General features: G+C 38.8%; 1 protein-coding gene across 3 annotated transcripts in view; it reads left to right on the forward strand.

Annotated features, from left to right (window-relative positions):
• The window catches only part of EGF (epidermal growth factor), an 87,901-nt gene that overhangs the window by 36,133 nt on the left and 33,474 nt on the right, over window positions 1–18,294 (forward strand). For all 3 annotated transcript variants that reach the window (XM_045187065.3, XM_045187075.3, XM_045187071.3), the window contains exons 6-13: window positions 590–715; window positions 1,909–2,031; window positions 5,766–5,888; window positions 6,794–6,919; window positions 8,037–8,173; window positions 10,602–10,750; window positions 14,374–14,478; window positions 15,887–16,110. In XM_045187065.3, coding sequence (XP_045043000.2) covers window positions 590–715; window positions 1,909–2,031; window positions 5,766–5,888; window positions 6,794–6,919; window positions 8,037–8,173; window positions 10,602–10,750; window positions 14,374–14,478; window positions 15,887–16,110 — 1,113 coding nt within the window. The remainder of the gene's footprint in view (window positions 1–589; window positions 716–1,908; window positions 2,032–5,765; window positions 5,889–6,793; window positions 6,920–8,036; window positions 8,174–10,601; window positions 10,751–14,373; window positions 14,479–15,886; window positions 16,111–18,294) is intronic.

The raw sequence follows: 18,294 nt of genomic DNA on the forward strand, positions 1-18,294 counted from the left end.
CATTCAAGCTTATCTCAGTATTTTTCAGAGCATTTTTACAAAGGTCTTGTCATGTTGAAAATGACAAAGAATAGGGAGTGCAATTTGAACAGAGATATACGTGTTACTAGTTTAGCCCTTGACTCTGGCTCTGGTAATCAAAGGTATCACATTGGCCATTTACTGTTCATGGTATTTGGCTAATTCAACCCAAGAACCTTCCTCATTGAACAGATTTTACTATGTACCCTGGGCTACTTTGTAAAACATGGAATGCTGGAAGCAATAAACTCAGACATTTGAGATAAGACATATCACACTGGTATTTATTAATTCTGAAAGATGTTGTTCTTGAAATAATGATCCTAAAAACAGCTAAATATATAGATCTGACCCACAAATATGATACTTAAGAAAAGATATTCTTTTACAATTAGAAAAATAAATGGGTTTTGGAAAGCTGTGGAATCCATCTACAGAAGTCTGACCCGAGAGCGGTGGCCCCCTGCTGCTGTCGCAGGGAGACTAGACTTCTTAAGAACCATGGTGGAACCATGCATTGTCCCGTCAAAACACACCTCTGCTTCAAATAAACCTTCTTCTCTTTCAGACCAGAAACTCTGCACACTGAGGAGAGGTAACTGCAGAGGCAGCGTGTGTGGGCGAGACCCTAAGTCCCATTTGTGCACCTGTGCGGAGGGATATGCTTTAAGCAAGGATGGAAAGTACTGTGAAGGTAATGTGTGGTGGCTCTCTGAAGCAATGACCCTGGCTGCTCTTCGGTGGGCCATCCAGAGCCTTAATGTGAAACCAGTCTTACTCCCCACCTTCTTTACCCAGAAAACAATTTTATCTGCCCTACCCCAATGTTTTTAGCGTGCCCCCTACTGGGGACCTGGCGGGCAACCCAGGCATGTGCCCTAGTCTGGGAATCGAACCAGCAACCCTTGGTTCACAGGTCGGCACTCAATCCACTGAGCCACAGCAGCCAGCGCTACCCAGCCGCCCCCATGTGTTTAAAGCCTTTGTAGTATATTCAGGTCTTTTTTTATTGCTTCTGTTCCTAGATCAAATGCTTTCAAAGGCTGCTCAGAGGTTAACATTAGACAGGGTTTCTCTGAGTGGACTCCATGGACCTCCGTGGGTTTGACTGTGTGCAAAATGTCAGTATTTTCAAATATTTTAAGGAAGTAGTTCCATATAGTCAATATTCTCAAAGAGTATGTGACCCCACATCTTATCCCATGGAGGTCTAGTGAGAATCTGGAGATACTGTGAAGCAGGCTGGCCATCAGAGCTCCTATTTGAGACTCCAGGCCACATTGAACGAACCCAGGCGAACAATGGCCCTTTCTCCAGTGAGCTACTGATGACAAGAACCCAGTGGTAGTAATTGGGGTGAGCCAGTAGGTAAATGTGACACCTACATGTTAAGTATAGTGCCCTGCTTACCTGGGACTAGTTGGAGGGAGCCATCCCATAGAACAGTGACCTGGAAGGCTGTCTGTCAGCTGGAAGGAAGCTGCTGAGTGTGCCCAACTTCAGGTGAGGCCTCCTGTCAGCTCTGAGAGGCTGAATGTTCTACTCCCGCTCTGTCAGCAGAACAGGAATGTTCTATTCTTGTCAAGAACTGTCAACAGTCCTGCTTTAGCTGGCTTTAAGTTGCTGTATCTTTTTAGGGGACATTGTACTATTTTTTTTTCCCAAGGGTAATTCTATATTTGAAAGTTTTAACTATGACAGAATAAAAATGACTTTCATGGTAATTAAACTGACGTATTCTCACCCTTTGCTACAGTAGCAAACAGAGCTTTTCCATGGTCAGGTACAACGGGTATAAGTGAGAACTATTTTGGGCTGACTTATTAGGGGGTACTACAGTTTATTTTCAAAAGTAACCATCTGTGTTTTATTGTTGTCATTGTGTAGATGTCAATGAATGTGCCTTTTGGAATCACGGCTGTACTCTTGGGTGTGAAAACATTGCTGGATCCTATTATTGCACATGCCCTTTAGGGTTTGTTCTGCTTCCTGATGGGAAACGGTGTCACCGTAAGTCACAACAAGTATTTATTGCATTATTGCCTTCATGTTCACTGATGTGTCTGAGGTGGCTATGGTCTGGGTTGATGGTCCTGGATCAGCAGTATGCATCAGAGTTACCTTAGAGTTTTATTTTGCATTTTTTTTTAAACATGAATGACTAGACAGTGCCCCAGACCTATTAAATCAAAAGCTCCAAGGTTGGGAAACAAGTTTCTTTATCCATATTTTAATATATTTTATTATACAGGGTAGAGCAAAGGTAGGTTTACATTTGTTTGTATGAAAAATAATACAGCCCTGACTGGTGTGCCTTAGGTGTCGCAAATAAATGTTTTTGAGTTTTTTGGGTAGATACCCAGAAGACAGATTGATGGTTCTTATTGTAACTCTATTTTTAGTTTTTTGAGGAACTGCCATACTGTTTTCCATAGTGGTTGTACCAGTTCAATTCCTACCAGCAGTGAACGAGGGTTCTTTCTTCCCCACCACCTCTCCAGCACTTACTATCTGTCTTGTTGCTAATAGTCATTCTAACAGGTAGTTTTGATTAGCATTTCCCTGATAGTTAGTGAAGTTGAACATCTTCTCATCTGATAGCTGTTTGTATGTCTTCTCGGGAGAGGTATTGTTCAGGCCTCTGACCATTTTTCAATTGGATTGTTTGTTTGTTTGGCATTGAGTTGTATGAGTTCTTTATATATTTTGGATATTAACCCCTTGTCTGTGCTGTTGTTTGCAAATAACATCTACCTTTCAGTTAGTTGCTTTTTTATTTTGTTGTCAGTTTCTTCTGTCATGTAGAAGAGACCTTTTATTTTGATGTAGTCCCATTCATTTACTTTTGCCTTTACTTCTCTTGCCTTTGGGGTCAAATTCATAAAATGTCTTCTACAACCGAGGTCCATAAGTTTAGTAGCTGTGTTTCTTCCATGTATTATATTATTTCAGATCTTATATTTAAGTCTTTGATCCATTTTGAATTAATTTTTCTACAAGGGGACAAACTGTAATCTAGTTTCATTTTTTCTGCATGTGGCTTTCCAATTTTCCCAGCACCATTTGTTGAAGAGACTTTCTTTTCTCCATTGTGTGGTTTTGGCTTTTCACTTTTTATAATGAGTTGGAGGGGAGAGTTGACTCTAGTGACTTTTTGTCTTCTTTTCAGTCACCAACTTCCTTCCTTCCTTCCTTCCTTCCTTCCTTCCTTCCTTCCTTCCTTCCTTCCTTCCTTCCTTCCTTGCAGGACCTCCACCAACCAATGACACACTGAAGCTGCCAAGATGGCTAGGGGGGCGGGGCAAGAAAGAGCTCAGCTGTCTCTCAGGGATGCTTGTAGCAGCCATTACCAATCACTTCCTGGATTCATTCTTTCTTTTTCTTTCTGAAGATTTTATTTGTTTATTTTTAGAGAGAGAGGAAAGGGTGGAGAAAGATAGGGAAACATCATGCCCCATGCCTCTTATACATGCCCCATCCAGGGACTGAGCCCACAACCCAGGCATATGCCCTGACTGGGAATAGAACCAGCAACCCCTCGCTTTGAGGAACGATGCCCAGCCAAATGAGCCACACTGGTCAGGGCTAGATTTATTATTTCGTCAAGGATTTCAAATGGTGATAGCTAGTTCTAATATTAACTCTTAATTATTAGTTGGAATACCTTTTTAAAGAAAAGTTTCATTAACTATTTGGTTACTGCAAGATACAATTCATACAGTTAAGATAGGATAAATATTGGATTTGCAACAATTTTGATGTGTTTCCACCCACTGTGGTTGTTATCCTTACCGCTGAGCAAACCATTTCCTTTTGTCCAGTGGGAGCTTCTGAAAATGGGTTCCTGACCCCAGTAGTCTTGATAGTTTCCTTTTTATCTGTAGCACATATTTTCCAGGCTTGTCATATATATTCTATGCCCTAGACCTGAATTTAGCAATCTCTGAAGGTATACTGCTTCCTTTAGATAAGAAATTGTATTTAGAGAACATAATCTGCTACTATCACTGCTTCTAAGTCTTTTTGGAATCAGAGCTAGGAATACACTGGTTTTTTTTTTTAAGTGTGTTATGAGTTTATATGAACATTTTCACCTCAAATTTAGAATTACATACTCAGATACCTTCTTATAGAATTCTTATAGAATCTATGCATCTAGCTAAGTAGAAAGGAAAAAGCTAAGTAGAAATGTAAGATGATGTATATTGTCTAGACCTGCTTCAGAGATGATGGAGCATAGGTCAGTCTGGATCTCATATGTGCTTATGAAATCAGGCACAGAAGAATGTATACACAGTAATGAATTTCTTGGAAATTACCTATCACCTTTGTGCCCATCTTTGGAACTTGCCCTTCTTCTAAAACCATGTAGTTTACCTGTTGGCAAATATACTCAAGTGCATGGTGTTATATGTTATAACACCACTGCGTGCCAAGCATGACATACAACCTCACTTGATTGTCCAACTTCTAGAACTTCTGTAGTGTATATTTTACATTATAATGTTTGATTTACTTGGAATTCATTTTGATGTACACTGTAGAACAAGAATTTAGCTTTTGCCCCAAGTCATTAAGTTATTTCTCTACCATTTATTGGATCATCTTTCATATACTCAATGATTTAAAATATTGAGTTTGCAAAAAGTCAATCCAATATTTATTTTTTCTGTAAAATAAAAGACACATTTTTCATTTCACCAATAACTTTATTGATTTGGATATTTTAAGTACATCAGCTGTCTGCCACTATTGGCTTCTAGTGGGTAGAGGCCAGGGGTGCTGCTAAACATCTTCCAGTGAATCAGACAGCTCCACAGTGAAGAATTATTTGGCTAAATGTCAATAGTACCAAGAAACTTCACAAACTACTTTTGACACATTTGATCAGTCACAGCACCTTCTCCACATACTGCACAAATCTTTTTGTGTGTTTCAGTTGCATTTTTACCTTTCTGGAATAGTAAAGCATAATATGCTGAAATTGTTGCATTTCTTCTTCCATCCTCAATATTAAAATGGCTGCAGAAAATCCACTGATTTTGATGTTTTTTTTAAATGCACACTGATATGATAGGTGTCACAATACAATCTATCAAAGTTGTTAAGTTGTTTCCAATGAAGCTGAAGACAGCTAAGCACTACTAGAGCCATTGTACGGAAAAAACATAATGGACTTTTTGGCCAACCCAATACTTTAATCACATACTATATACTTATGTGTACTTGAGTCTTTTCTAAAATAAGTTTTCTGTTTGGTTCTAATATCCTTTCTGTCTCTTCCTGTACTCATTACCCACTACTTTAATTATTGTTTCTTTATGATACATTTTGATATTTGTTAAGAGCCTCCTATTCTCTTCCTACACCTCACTGCAGTTATATAATGTTCTTAGTTTTTCCTACACATACAATTTGTTTTCCAGATGAACTTGAGAATCATTCCCTCAAGTTCCATTTAAAATATTTTGGAATTTTGATGACTAATAACTTTAAAAATATTATTTGACATAAAAGAAACTTAGAGGAAACTAGAATCATTTTCCAAAACCAGGGATTTTAAACATTTTTTAGATTTGAATTTTTTCTTTCTTTTTATATCTTCATTATGACAGTAATTCATAAATGTTTAATTTTTACTTAACTTACTATTTTTAGTATGTAATATTTTAGTGGCAACTAAATTTACTCAGTTTCTACAATCTGATTGAACATTAATCTTGACCTTATTCTTCATTAATTAGAATTAATTTCCTGTCCAAACAATGCATCTGAATGCAGCCATGGCTGTGTTCTGACTTCAGATGGTCCCTTGTGTTTCTGCCCAGAAGGCTCAGTGCTTGAGACAGATGGGAAAACATGTAGTGGTAAGTTTATTTACCATTTGTTTGTTTGAAAATATTTATTTTTAAGTGACAGCTAAAATTTGCGTATTACTGGCAAAGAAGAATAGATTTTCCAACATAACACATCAAAAGATATTTATGCAATGGATTAGCATAGATTTAAATGATATTTTGTGTTTTGTTTGTTTGTTCTGTTTTTAAATAGCACAGTGGGGAGGTTATGAGCCAGGGCTTTGAAATCGTACAGCCTTGAGGGGGCACTGCCAGTCACTGGCAGTGTTGTTTCGGACTAGTCACTGCTCTCTCTTGCTCTCAGTTGCCTCATCTGTAGAGGTTAATGATACCTGCCTCCTGGATTTGTAGCCAGGATTAACCAGATGGTGGATGCAAAGTGCTTAGCCTGCTCCTTGCACCTATAAATACCTTTTTTTCTTTTACCTTCATAGACTTAAGCATATAGAGGGATAGCCGTAACTGTAAATTAGCACAAGACTTACATGTGACTTTTTAAAAAATAAAAGTAAAGAAAGCAAAAGAAGTCAAGAGGTCAAAAATGTGAGAAAGAAAAAAATATATTACTTACTAGGAAGAATTAGACCAATTGCCAAACTCACCAAAATGTATTTCATATTCCAGCCAGCTGCCAATAAGCATGTTCTTGAACTCAGTGGTAGAACAAGAGGACAAGAGCCCTTGGGGTATGAAGGGTTAACTTCAAGATGTTAGGTTACAGGGGAGAGGGGTATAGTGACATTTAGCTTCTAATCTCTGAAAAACAACTTGATTGCAGCAGTGTGAATGATTGTAGAAGTGTTTTTAAACATCAACATATACTTGGTTCACCTCAATATTCTGATAGAAAATTGTTGTATTTTTGAATGATATAGCATCATCACATAGCATCATTACCTAATTGTTTTTTGTAGGCTGTTCATCACCTGATAATGGTGGATGTAGCCAACTCTGCCTTGCTCTCAGCCCAGTATCCTGGGAATGTGGTTGCCTTCCTGGGTATGACCTGCAACTGGACAAAAAAAGCTGTGCAGCTTCAGGTTGGTGCTGTGGGTGTTCGCGTGGGTCTCTGCAAAAGTGTGAGAAGATAACACTGCATTTAGAAAGACAGAGCATTAAGTTGCTTTTGGCCTCTGGATAGAACGTCTGACTTTTTTATTTTTGGAAATAAAAAACAAATTACATTATAATTATAAATAGGATATATAATAATCATATAAATAATAATCATGTTTTTGAGGAATATTCAGAATTTAATTAGCATTCAGCAAAGACTTGCTATAACATCAAGTGTGGCATTCCAGTATATGTGAAAGTCATGACCAGAATAGATTTCAACACTTTATAGTTAAGAGGAATTGAATAAATATTTGTTGATTGATTGATTACATTCAATTCTCCAGTGAATGTAATAATAATAATAATACTTCAACAAAGTTTGTTTATTTTTCATGTCAAAATTTAATATGAAGTTGTATGCTCCAACTATTTTTTCATCTGCTGATGTTACATCTCTTGTGTCCTCAGCAGCCTTGGAAATCCTAGATTTCTACCAAATTGATTTCATCTCTCCTGATGTTTCATCATGCTTGTAATCTGGGAGAACATTAACATAATGATGAGCCTGCAGAGCTTGCCTTAGCCAGAGCTCAATACTCTGAACTTCCCAGGGCCTTCGTTAATATAGCCTACTCTGAGCTCTGACAATTAACAAGGGTCTTGTTATTAACTCAAATATTCAAGCTCCCCTTTTAGAAGTGCTCAACCCAGAGAAGGGCATTTATCTGGACATGAATTAGTACAATCTGCTAATGTTAACATGTTTCAGTATGTGTGAATCAGGGAGATCACAGCACTGGCACGTCTATCCTTTAGTTCTGGTGTTGGTTATTTAATGCTGGCTCTTTCTCTAAGTAACTTGCACTTTAAAAGCAGGCCTCTAGACAGGGAGGAATCCGGTGATGAAATTCTGGCACTCTTACCTCATGGGAGAGAAACTCTTCTCGCCTGCCTTAACCTACACACACTGGTGGGAAAGTAAGAAAACAGCTACTGCAGAAATTAAGGAAGAGGGCGCAATGCAAGGGAAGAGTCACCAGTGCCTCTTGGCTTTCCAGGCACATTTTAAATGGAGCCATATTTGAATTTGTTTATCAGGACCACAACCACTTTTGCTGTTTGCCAATTCTCAAGATATTCGACACATGCATTTTGATGGAACAGACTATGTAACCCTGCTCAGCCAACAAATGGGAGCAGTTTTTGCCCTCGATCATGACCCTGTGGAAAATAAGGTATGGTTTTGTCACTTGAACAGATGTGGCTGTGCTTTAAGAACAGAGTAGGGAGTTTTTTCTTAACAGATGACCTGGGTTATTTGGCAATCCTCTGCTAAGTTCGAAACCCTTAGGCACGGAAAAATTTAAATATAGACATTGAAACATCATTTGAGAAATTTTAAGGATTTTCCATTATCATAACCCTGGTTCTTGATGTGATTCAGCCATTTTGGTGGAGATTATTGAACAGGATCTCAAGTTTAGTTTTGTTTCTGGACATGACGGGGAGCCTAGTCCAGAGTCATACATATGGTGAGAAGACCATACACAGGGAGGAGTGGCAGGTAGGGGTGGAGCTCAGGAAGTATGAGTTAGTAATTTGCATTTGATATATGTCATTGAGGGAGGGAATTCAGGGACCTCTTAACCATGAAAATCAGGAAACATAAGTTTTATGGCTCATTTGAGAGTAGCAGTCTCACTCATGAAATTATTTGTATAATAATCACTTTTCTCATGAAGTTTTTATATAAAACTTAGAATTTTTATATTTTGAACCCAATCAGCTGACCATATGATCCTTGCTGGTTGTATTTGTGCTAAGTTAGAATGTGCTGGAAATAATATGTTATAACATCTTTTGGGGATTTATTACCCATATTTATAAATTTACATAGTTATTAATTTCCCTCCATAATTATTTAGTTATTACTAGATTAATTCTTAGAATTTTAAACTTTGTGCTTTTGTTTTTCCTGATTTGAAGCAGTCTGGTAAATGGCCAAAAATGAAGGAAGCAAACTGATTTGTGTTTAATTGGTATGATTAACGGTCAACTATAGCTACTTTTGCAAATAGAAGTCGAGTAATTAAACACTCGTGAACACTTCGTCTTTCCTTTCCCTGAGCTGAATCTATATGACTCCATGGAAGAATTATATTAACAGAAAAAAACAATTAATAGAGAAAATCAGTTCAAGATTCACTTATTACCAAACTAGTCTTTTTCCTGCGCAGGGTTTTTACAACTAGGTAAATAAGAAGCCCTAGAATGAACTTTACGTTGTGTGGCCATTTCAATTTTTCTGGTCAGTGCTCTTACTTTCTTGCTTTTCCGACCATCCTCCTTGGACCCGCGGTGTTAACATCCCCTGGAGCTTGTGAGAGCTGCAGACTTGCAGGCTCCACCCCGACAGCCCAGTCAGAGTCTGCATCTGAGGAAGACACCCCCCCCCCCCCCCCCCCCGCCCCCGCCCCGGGGGACTTGTGTGTCCATTCCAATTTGAGAAGCAGCGCTCTAGCGGACTGTTTTGGAATATGAGAAGCACCCATTTTGTATTAGAAAATAGAACCTCTTCTATTTTATCTGGAAAGGTTATAACCCATTATTTAATGAATCACCACTTTGTGAATACTCATGGATTATAGGTTTATGGACATATGTGTACTCTCAGTTAAAATCCCACATAAGCTATTATTAAATTGTAAGCTCACCCATAGCAGTTTTTACCATTCTCATGAAATACTTGTACCTATTTGATAGTCTGCATACTAGACTGAAAAAAACCTTTGTACCTGCAAGGTATGTTCTGTTGGACAATGTCCAATATGGATTAATTAAAATGCAATTAGATAAGGTTAGAGATGAAAAAAAACTTTAGCAAATATTTAGCCTAACTTCATTATTTTTACAGTTGAAAAAATTGAGGTTCAGTGACTTGGCAAGGTCATCAAACAACTGAGTGACAACACTGGTAGGAGCCCGTGTCCCGACTTGCAGTGAAGCGGAGCACTGTGGGCTGTGCAGAGAGGACACAGCCCAGCCTGTAGTTCCCGTTAAACTGAAAGCCATTGCTCCCTTTCAGGCTGTAAGAGCCTAGGGTTCAAATACAATGGCTTTGTTGTTGACCAATGATCAAACATGAATAAGTTCCCAGTCACAATAGAACTATGTGCCAGGCACAGGGCTAAGGAGGTTTTGTTGTCATTGTTGTTTTGTTTGCTTGTTTGTTTTTATTGTTGACACTATTTCAGATGGTTCCGATTTCCCTCCTCCCCTTGTCCCTCTACACCAAGCCCCCAACCTCCGCCTCGGTCTCCACCCCATTATTGTCTGTGTCCATAAACTGGGCATATATGCATGTATGTTCTTTGGCTAATCTCGTCCAGTCCCCCCCTAAGGAGTTTTATGTGTAAAACTAATGTACTTGGTGTTATTATCCCCATTTTGTCAATAAGAAGACTGAGACTCCGAGACATTGACTAACTCGCTAAGTTTACAAGTATCTGGGAAACAGCACAGTTGAAGTTCAATTGCATGTGTATCTATGTCCGAAGCCAAGCTCTCAACAATTCCACTGTATGATACTCACCCCATTTGTACATATCACATATTCATTTTTAAAAACAAATCCTTCAGAAATGCCTGTGTTCTCTTTTGTAGGTATACTTTGCCCATACGGCCCTGAAGTGGATAGAGAGAGCCAATATGGATGGTTCCCAACGAGAAAGGCTTATCGAGGAAGCAGTTGATGTTCCAGAAGGTCTTGCTGTAGACTGGATTGCCCGTAAACTCTATTGGACAGACGGAGGGTATGTTCCTGTTAGCCATGTGGGATGGGAGTGATGGGATAGGTAATATTGCTGGCTTCATCCTCCTCTTTGAACACAGAAAAATACCCCACACGTGCTGTGAGAGCCCTCTCCCCTGCTTCGGAAAGAGAGGATACTAACCACAGAGCACCTCACAGGGCGGTGTCAGAGATGCTCTGGGCTGGAATGATAGTTTCCCAGAGTCACTTAAAAACAGTGAAACGGTGGCCAATCTGAACATCTGGTACCCATGCCATCGTGTTAAGTTAAAAGAAAGGAGAGTTAACTAGGATTTCACATCTGTGACATCAGCTGTGCCAACATGGAGGGAGAAGTCCCGGGACACAGGTTTATATGCTTGCAGATAGGCTTTCTATGTTCCAGAAATTCTCTTTTGGTCTGGATAACCCATGGAAACAAGTGCATTTTTAAAAATGAGCCAGATGTATGATGTGATGTACAGTTATTAATAATATGGCATATCTATACCAGAGTGAGTATATTTTCACTCATTCTTTTATTCATTTAACCATATCTTCATTCTTTTATTCTTTGGGTGTTTATTTATTAACCGAAATGCTCCAGATACTGCACTAAGAACTTTATACCCATGATACCATCCAGTCCCCAAAAGATGTTTTCTCATCCCAACTTAAAGATTGAAAAAATTGAGAATCAAAGAGGTGAAATAACTTTATCAAAGTCAAACAGCCCACAGGTAGTGGATCTGGGATTTGAACTCAAGGACAACAACTTCCAAAGCTAATGCTTTTAATAATCACAGACAGGTACCACCTCCCCCGATCACAGTTGATTACAACGTGCTCCACCCGGAGTCATATAACAAATGAAAGTCAGCTTCAGTTGTAATAATTCTCAAAATCATAATAATGGCCTCCTCTGCGTTGAACTGACTTAAAAGGACATTTAAAATGTCAGCTGTGCCTGATAACGGAGCTTGTACACGGCTGTTCTCGGAAGCATAAACGTTGATCAGGACAGCAGATGTCAGTCGCTGTGGACCCCTCTGAGGGTGCCAGGTCTCCTCATATTTCCCACACTCACTTGGCACCTCTAGTTTTACCAGTGTTTGACTCACAGCGCCGGGGGACCTCCTGCGGAGGTGAGGCCTGCAGGGCACACACGGGCACCGCATCCCGGGGAAGCAGTCCCTGGTTCACTGGCTTCAGTAATGACATGCCCTTCTTAAGTCCTCTTTCCTCCAAAGGCAGCTGCTAAACGAAAACCTTTAATTTATCTGGAAATGAAAGGTTTATAGTTTGAAAACCTTGATATTAGCTAGAAATTGGATTTAAATAACTGAGATTCCAAGCTTGTGATATTAGATTATATGGTAACTCGTAACCAATAAAAGAACCAGAGTGGATGCTTCTAGTTTATATTGGCTTCAGAAAAGACAAGATTCAAATTAACACCTAACAGTAGGAAGGAGGCTAATTGATAATTTCACTGGCAATGCTACTATTTTGTACTAAGGAATCCTGATTCCTAAAGTCAATTGCCCAGTAAAAAAGAATCAAGAGGGTGAAAATATGTATCTATTTGTTCATTCTTTTGAGATAAAAACTACCATGTGGTAAAAATCGGTTTTCCAGTTTTCTGGATGGCCAACTGTTGCCCTGGAAGGGGTGTGGGTCTTAGAGGGTCCCAGTGATGTTAGGACCAGTCAGGTAGCGGATACAAAGAGACAGGTGTTCCAAGACATTAAGGGTTGTGCTTGAACTCAGGTGAGCCCAGGGTCCACGATCCTCTTGGCTTTCTCATTACCGACACCGGAGTCTGAGACCTGCTTTCTGGCTGAATCAAATAGAAGTATAGTGTTGAGCTAACAGCTCCAGAGTCAGGAGTTTATGTTGGTGTCAGTTCTTATCACCTGACCCCTGTTCAAACAGTAAGAATTTAGAGATGACGTCACAGAGTGCACAGAACCAACAGTCACAAGCTAGTCGCTTCAGAATTCCTTCGCTCCCAGACAGGGAACAGGCACAGTGACAGTTGTGGCTGAGTGACTTTGACACATTGAGTTCAAAATACCTTCTACCCAGCAGTATCTTTCTGACAACCACTTCATTTGGGAATAAAATTATCTTTTAAAAGTGGCATTGGAATATAAATGGTTTAAAAATTATCCACTGCCCTGAACTGCAAGTTTGTATAGCATGTTTGACCCAACACAGGTCCTGAGCCATTTTGCCTTTACCTCCCTTCTGCCTGTAGCCTGTGAGGAGGAATTTATATAACCCCTTCCCCACCCAGTGGCTAGAAAGTGTGCTCTAGTAAGCCACCTGCAGAAGGTCTCCTTAGCATTTTGTAGAATCAGGCAGAGAGAAAGGTCCTGCCTCATGCTTCTGGGCAAGCCTGCCTCATGCAGACATTACCTACAAGAACAAGAGGGTAAGACCTTCCCAGATGTTTGCTCAATGCCTTTAAGATAGTTTTATTTTCTAATTTGTAGCAGGGAAACAGGGCCAGCAGGCAGCACACAAGAACGAGATAGGCCCTTCTCAGATGTCTGTTGAATGGGTTAAAGGTAGTTACACTCCCTAGTTTCAGTAGGGAAATGGGGAATGGGCAGCCTCTGGTGGGAAGGGGTACCGCTCTCCCTGCTCTGCCTGTGGTCCTGTTTGCTCCAGAGGCTGTTCAGAAGCCCAGGTTGCCCCATAGGCCCATGACGGGGTCAGCTTTACGGGATAGATTTTCGTATTTGATTCCATCCAGTTTTCTCCATCTTACTGCCGCTGCCCTAGCTCAGTCACCATCATCTCTTGCCTGCCTTGTACCCTCCACGCTAACGCCACAGCAAACTTTCTAATGTGAGATTATGACTGTTCCACACTAGTTTAGGTCTCCCAGACTTGGCACCTGCTGAGGCCTCTGCTTAGGGTGCTCTTTCCCTGTCTACTCACCTTCCCTGTCCCTCTCCGGCTCTCCTGCTCAACTAGGAGGTCGGTAAGGACAGAGCCAGGCTATTGTGTCTCCAGCGCATCAGCTGATCCCTGACATATAGAGTAGTGCTGCTCAGTAATTATTTGTCTGATAATAAAGGGTTGTTTCACAAATAAATGGAAACATTAGGAAATAAGAATTTCCTTCTCTGCTTGATGCCAGAGCATTATTTTTTTAAATGTAAAGTTTAGCAAATAATAGCTTAGTACTCTTAGTTTTATAAGTATCCTGTGGAAGAAAGTTGAAGTCGACATGAATCCCCCTTCCTTGTGCTGGCTGTCTCTGTGGCCCTTGGAGACTTACTCTCTCTCCTCCCTGGGATCTGTGTCCGTGAGGCTGGCACCTTCTCCCCGCTGGCTGCCGTTGGCTCCAGAGGAGATGGCAGGTTGTGAGCAGAAAGGGGTGGTGGGATTGACACTACTGGCTTCATCCCTGCCAGGCCACTGACACAGTCCCCTCTTACCTTACCCTTTCACTGTGCGTTTTCATTGCCTGGGGTCCATACTGGCATGTGGTAAAGACAGGCGTTTGGTCCTGATCTGGGCGAGAGTTCAGAATGCTTGTCTTTGCATTCAGTAAGAAACAAAGAAACAGAGTATTTTCATTTAAAAAACAAAGTTAGTGTAACAAGCCTCTTTATATGACATACATTCTAGGAAATCTGTCATTGAAGGCAGTGATTTAAATGGAAAACATCGTGAAGTAATCATTAAGGAGGACATCTCTCAGCCACGAGGAATCGCTGTTCATCCAATGGCCAAGTAAGTACTTAGGAAATTCAGATGCCTTTCCGCAGTTGTCACATTTAAAATGTTAATGTCTAAAATCTGTACTAAGATCACAGGTGGTCAGTGGAGTCAGAAATGAAGAAAATCCACTAGATTTGTCCATATTTTCAGAAATGATGTGGCTACCATAATATCTTCATTTTTAAATGTCTTTTCATTTTCTATTTTTATATGAAAATGTTATTGTCTAGATATCCTTTCATTTTATTCAAATTCAATTTCTTTCTGAAAAGAAAGGGGCTAAAATTTATTAATCAATTAGACATAAGCCCAATAAATGGCTTTCCTTAAAAAGCTACACTATTACATTCTTGAGTAGAAGAAAACATTTAGATTGTATAACTTATTAATTCTATTCAGAAAAATCATAAGATGAGTTCAAATGATAGGTCACTTTTAGAATTAGACAAGAAGAAATAAAAATCATGAAAGATTAGAAGATTCTATGTTGTTCAATATTAATTAGTGATAAATGTTGGTTTAGGTTCAGAGAATTAAGGAGAATCACCAATTTCTTCCTATATTTTAAGAAACAAAGATAAAAATGAACTCTATTTTATTTACAATGGTCTATGAGAAATAATACATTGGTAATAATTGCCCTGGCTGGTATGACTTAGTGGGTTGAGTGCTGGCCTGCAAAGCAAAGGGTCACTGGGTCAATTCCCAGTCTAGGGCACATGACTGGGTTGGGGGCCAGGTCCCCAGTGCGGGGAGAGTGAGAGGCAACCACATATTAATGTTTCACTACCTCTCTTCCCCTCTCTAAAATAAATAAATAAAATCTTTAAAATATATATATATATAGGTAATAATTGATAATTGATATTAACCATTTCTAAGCAGACCAGAGAAAAGATATTGACCACAAAAAATGTTTCTCAGCACTGTTATAGGATGGATGTAATGTGCAGAACTTAAAATTAGCCAAGGTAGTTGAGTACATTGTGTGAAACTGGGTAATAGATAAATATGCTCTTCCCCTTATGTTGTAGTTTTACAGGTACAGTGAGTTTTACATTCACACAGCAGAGGGACAGGCTAGCAAGATATCATTGCTTTTTGCAGCATGAAACGCTAATTTGAGAGTATGCACTTGAATACATCTTCAGTTAGTTATATTCTGCGGAGTGTTAAATTAATAATTCCCATTTTATCTAATGACCTGAGTGTTAGTTCATCATTTCCTGCCCAAGATGCTCTACCTAGAAAAGATAAGCTTTTGCTTTGGAACAATTATTTGTTCAATATACAGTGCTATACTTCTTTCTTCTATATTGTTTAGTTTATCCTAAAGTGATTTAAATTGACATTTCCAATGATGAAGGAATGGGAAAATTTTTGTGCAAATTTTATTTGTTGTATGCTTTCTTGATTAAAGGAGATTGTTCTGGACTGATATGGGGATTAATCCACGAATTGAAAGTTCTTCCCTTCGAGGCATTGGCCGACTGGTTATCGCCAGCTCTGGGCTGGTCTGGCCCAGTGGAATAACGATTGATTTCTTAACTGACAAGTTGTATTGGTGCGATGCCAAGCAGTCTGTGATTGAAATGGCCAATCTGGATGGTTCCAAACGCCAAAGACTTGTCCAGAACGATGTAGGTGAGGCTTTTGGATGGGGGGTTTCTTTATCTTGCCTGAGAGTTGATGAGTGTTAAATACAAAATGTGTTCATACACACACGCCGTGCACACACACTCCTAACCATACGGTGAGACAGGAATAGGCACAGACAGGCCAATAGACTTCTCCACGGATTTATGAGCTCCAAGTGTTACCTGAACATTGAAATACTGGATAAAAAATAATGACGTATAATCACTTCTCTATTCCAAGTTTTCCAAAAACCAGAATGAAAATATCAAAATGTTTAAAACTTCTTTAAGAATAAGAACTTGATTCAGCTGTTATCTTTAGAAAATGTCATTTTCACAACAGTGATAATATCCCCTTCAGAGATTAGTGAATATCGGTTGATAACATGTACAAAGATTGATATGGTTTTCCTCCTTATATAGTTTCAGATTTTACATGGGTTATCATGTGTGTATTTTCTTAAATATATTTAAAACACTGTAGTTATGGTAACTGTTTAAAAACAAGTACAAGTGGCTCTGAGATTCATGGAGAGATTCATTTTTGACTCAGGGAGTCTGCAAAAACATTTGAACTGGGCCATGTGGTAAATAGGTGGTGATAAAACTGTGTCATTTGAAATAAGGCTGCAAAAATTGGTATTTGTATGTTAGTCTTGCCAAGATATGTGGATGAGCTTAGTCCTGAATGTACTAGAGAGCCCTCACATGTTCTTGAGCAGGAAATATATTGAGGTTGGTATTTCAGGATAACCACTTAGGTTTTCAACAGTATGAGAGTTGTATTGGAAATTTAGAGAGAAGGAAATTAGTTAGGAAACTACAAAGTTGTCTAGACAACAGCTAATGAAGGGCTGAGCTAGAATATTGCCGCTTAACAGTAAAACAGAGGACTGGAGTATTTTCTAAAAATCACTGTGAATTTTAAAAAAATGACCGGATTTACTAACAGATTGGAAATAGAAACGAGGGCCAAGGGGATGTTAAAGATGCTTTGGAGCTTTACAAACTGGTTGGTTGGGAAGATGAAACACATGGGGTTTTTTTTTGAGGAAGAAGCTGACGAGCTAATAATCTGTATAAGATATTTATTTTGCTCATTTGCTGATTTTAGAGGTAATGAATTTCTAGATTTGTATTATATATTAAGTAGATCAAGACAAGTCTAACTGAAAATTTTACATACTTCTAAGTTTCTTTAAAAATTAAAGAAGCTTACTGCTTCACAATAAGCCATAAACTTGTGTACAATTCTGGACTTTATTCATCCATGCACATAACAGATATTTATTGAATCATTGTGGGAAGCAGATGGACAATGGAGAGTTACACAAATATTGTTTCTGTGAAGTCATGGGTCTATTTAAAAAATTCATCTGCCAGATAAATGTGAAATTATAGCTTTGATATGTGAATGCCCTAAAGGATTTGAAATTTTCTAAGCAGAATGTAAAGACATAATATTCTAAACCCCAAATCATAACAGATATTTAAAAAAAATAATTTGTACTATTACTCTAATCTGTGACTAATGTAACTTCTTATTAAAGGCCATTATCAAATAATTGAGAATTTTTAAATGTCTGAATAACTATTCCCATCACTACAGTGCCATCTAAAGGTATGTAAATGGTGGCTTCTCAACTGCCAGTTCAAGACTTTTAATGTAAAGATCGAAGGAATTTATTCTTCATTTTAAATGCAATTGTGGCCCTTTCATAACCAAAAAGTAAGAAGTATTATGTCTAGTGTGGGCTATTTATTGAAAAACTAAAGCTAATTCTAACACATTCTAACATGGATGAACCCAGAAGACATTATGCTAAGTAATAAGCTAGTCACAAAAGATAAATATTCTATGATTCCACTTATTGAGGTATCTAGAGTAGTCTAATTCATAGAGACAGAAGGTAGAATGGCCTTTGGCAGGGACTAGGGCAAGGGAGAAATGAGAAGTTGTTGTTTAATGGGTATGGGGTTTTAGTTTTACTAGCTAAAAAATTTCTGGAATTTGGTTGCCCAACAGCGTGAATGTACTTAATGCTACTCAACTATGCACGGGCTAAGATGGTAAATATTGTGACATTGTTTTTTTTACCCAAATAAAAAACCCAATAGCTTTATAAAATAATTCCTTTGCTGCATGTATGGCCTTAATTTGGGACAGTGGGCTGGAGACTAAAATAAATCT

The sequence above is a fragment of the Desmodus rotundus genome, chromosome 4, assembly GCF_022682495.2.
Source record: "Desmodus rotundus isolate HL8 chromosome 4, HLdesRot8A.1, whole genome shotgun sequence".
Taxonomy (NCBI): domain Eukaryota; kingdom Metazoa; phylum Chordata; class Mammalia; order Chiroptera; family Phyllostomidae; genus Desmodus; species Desmodus rotundus.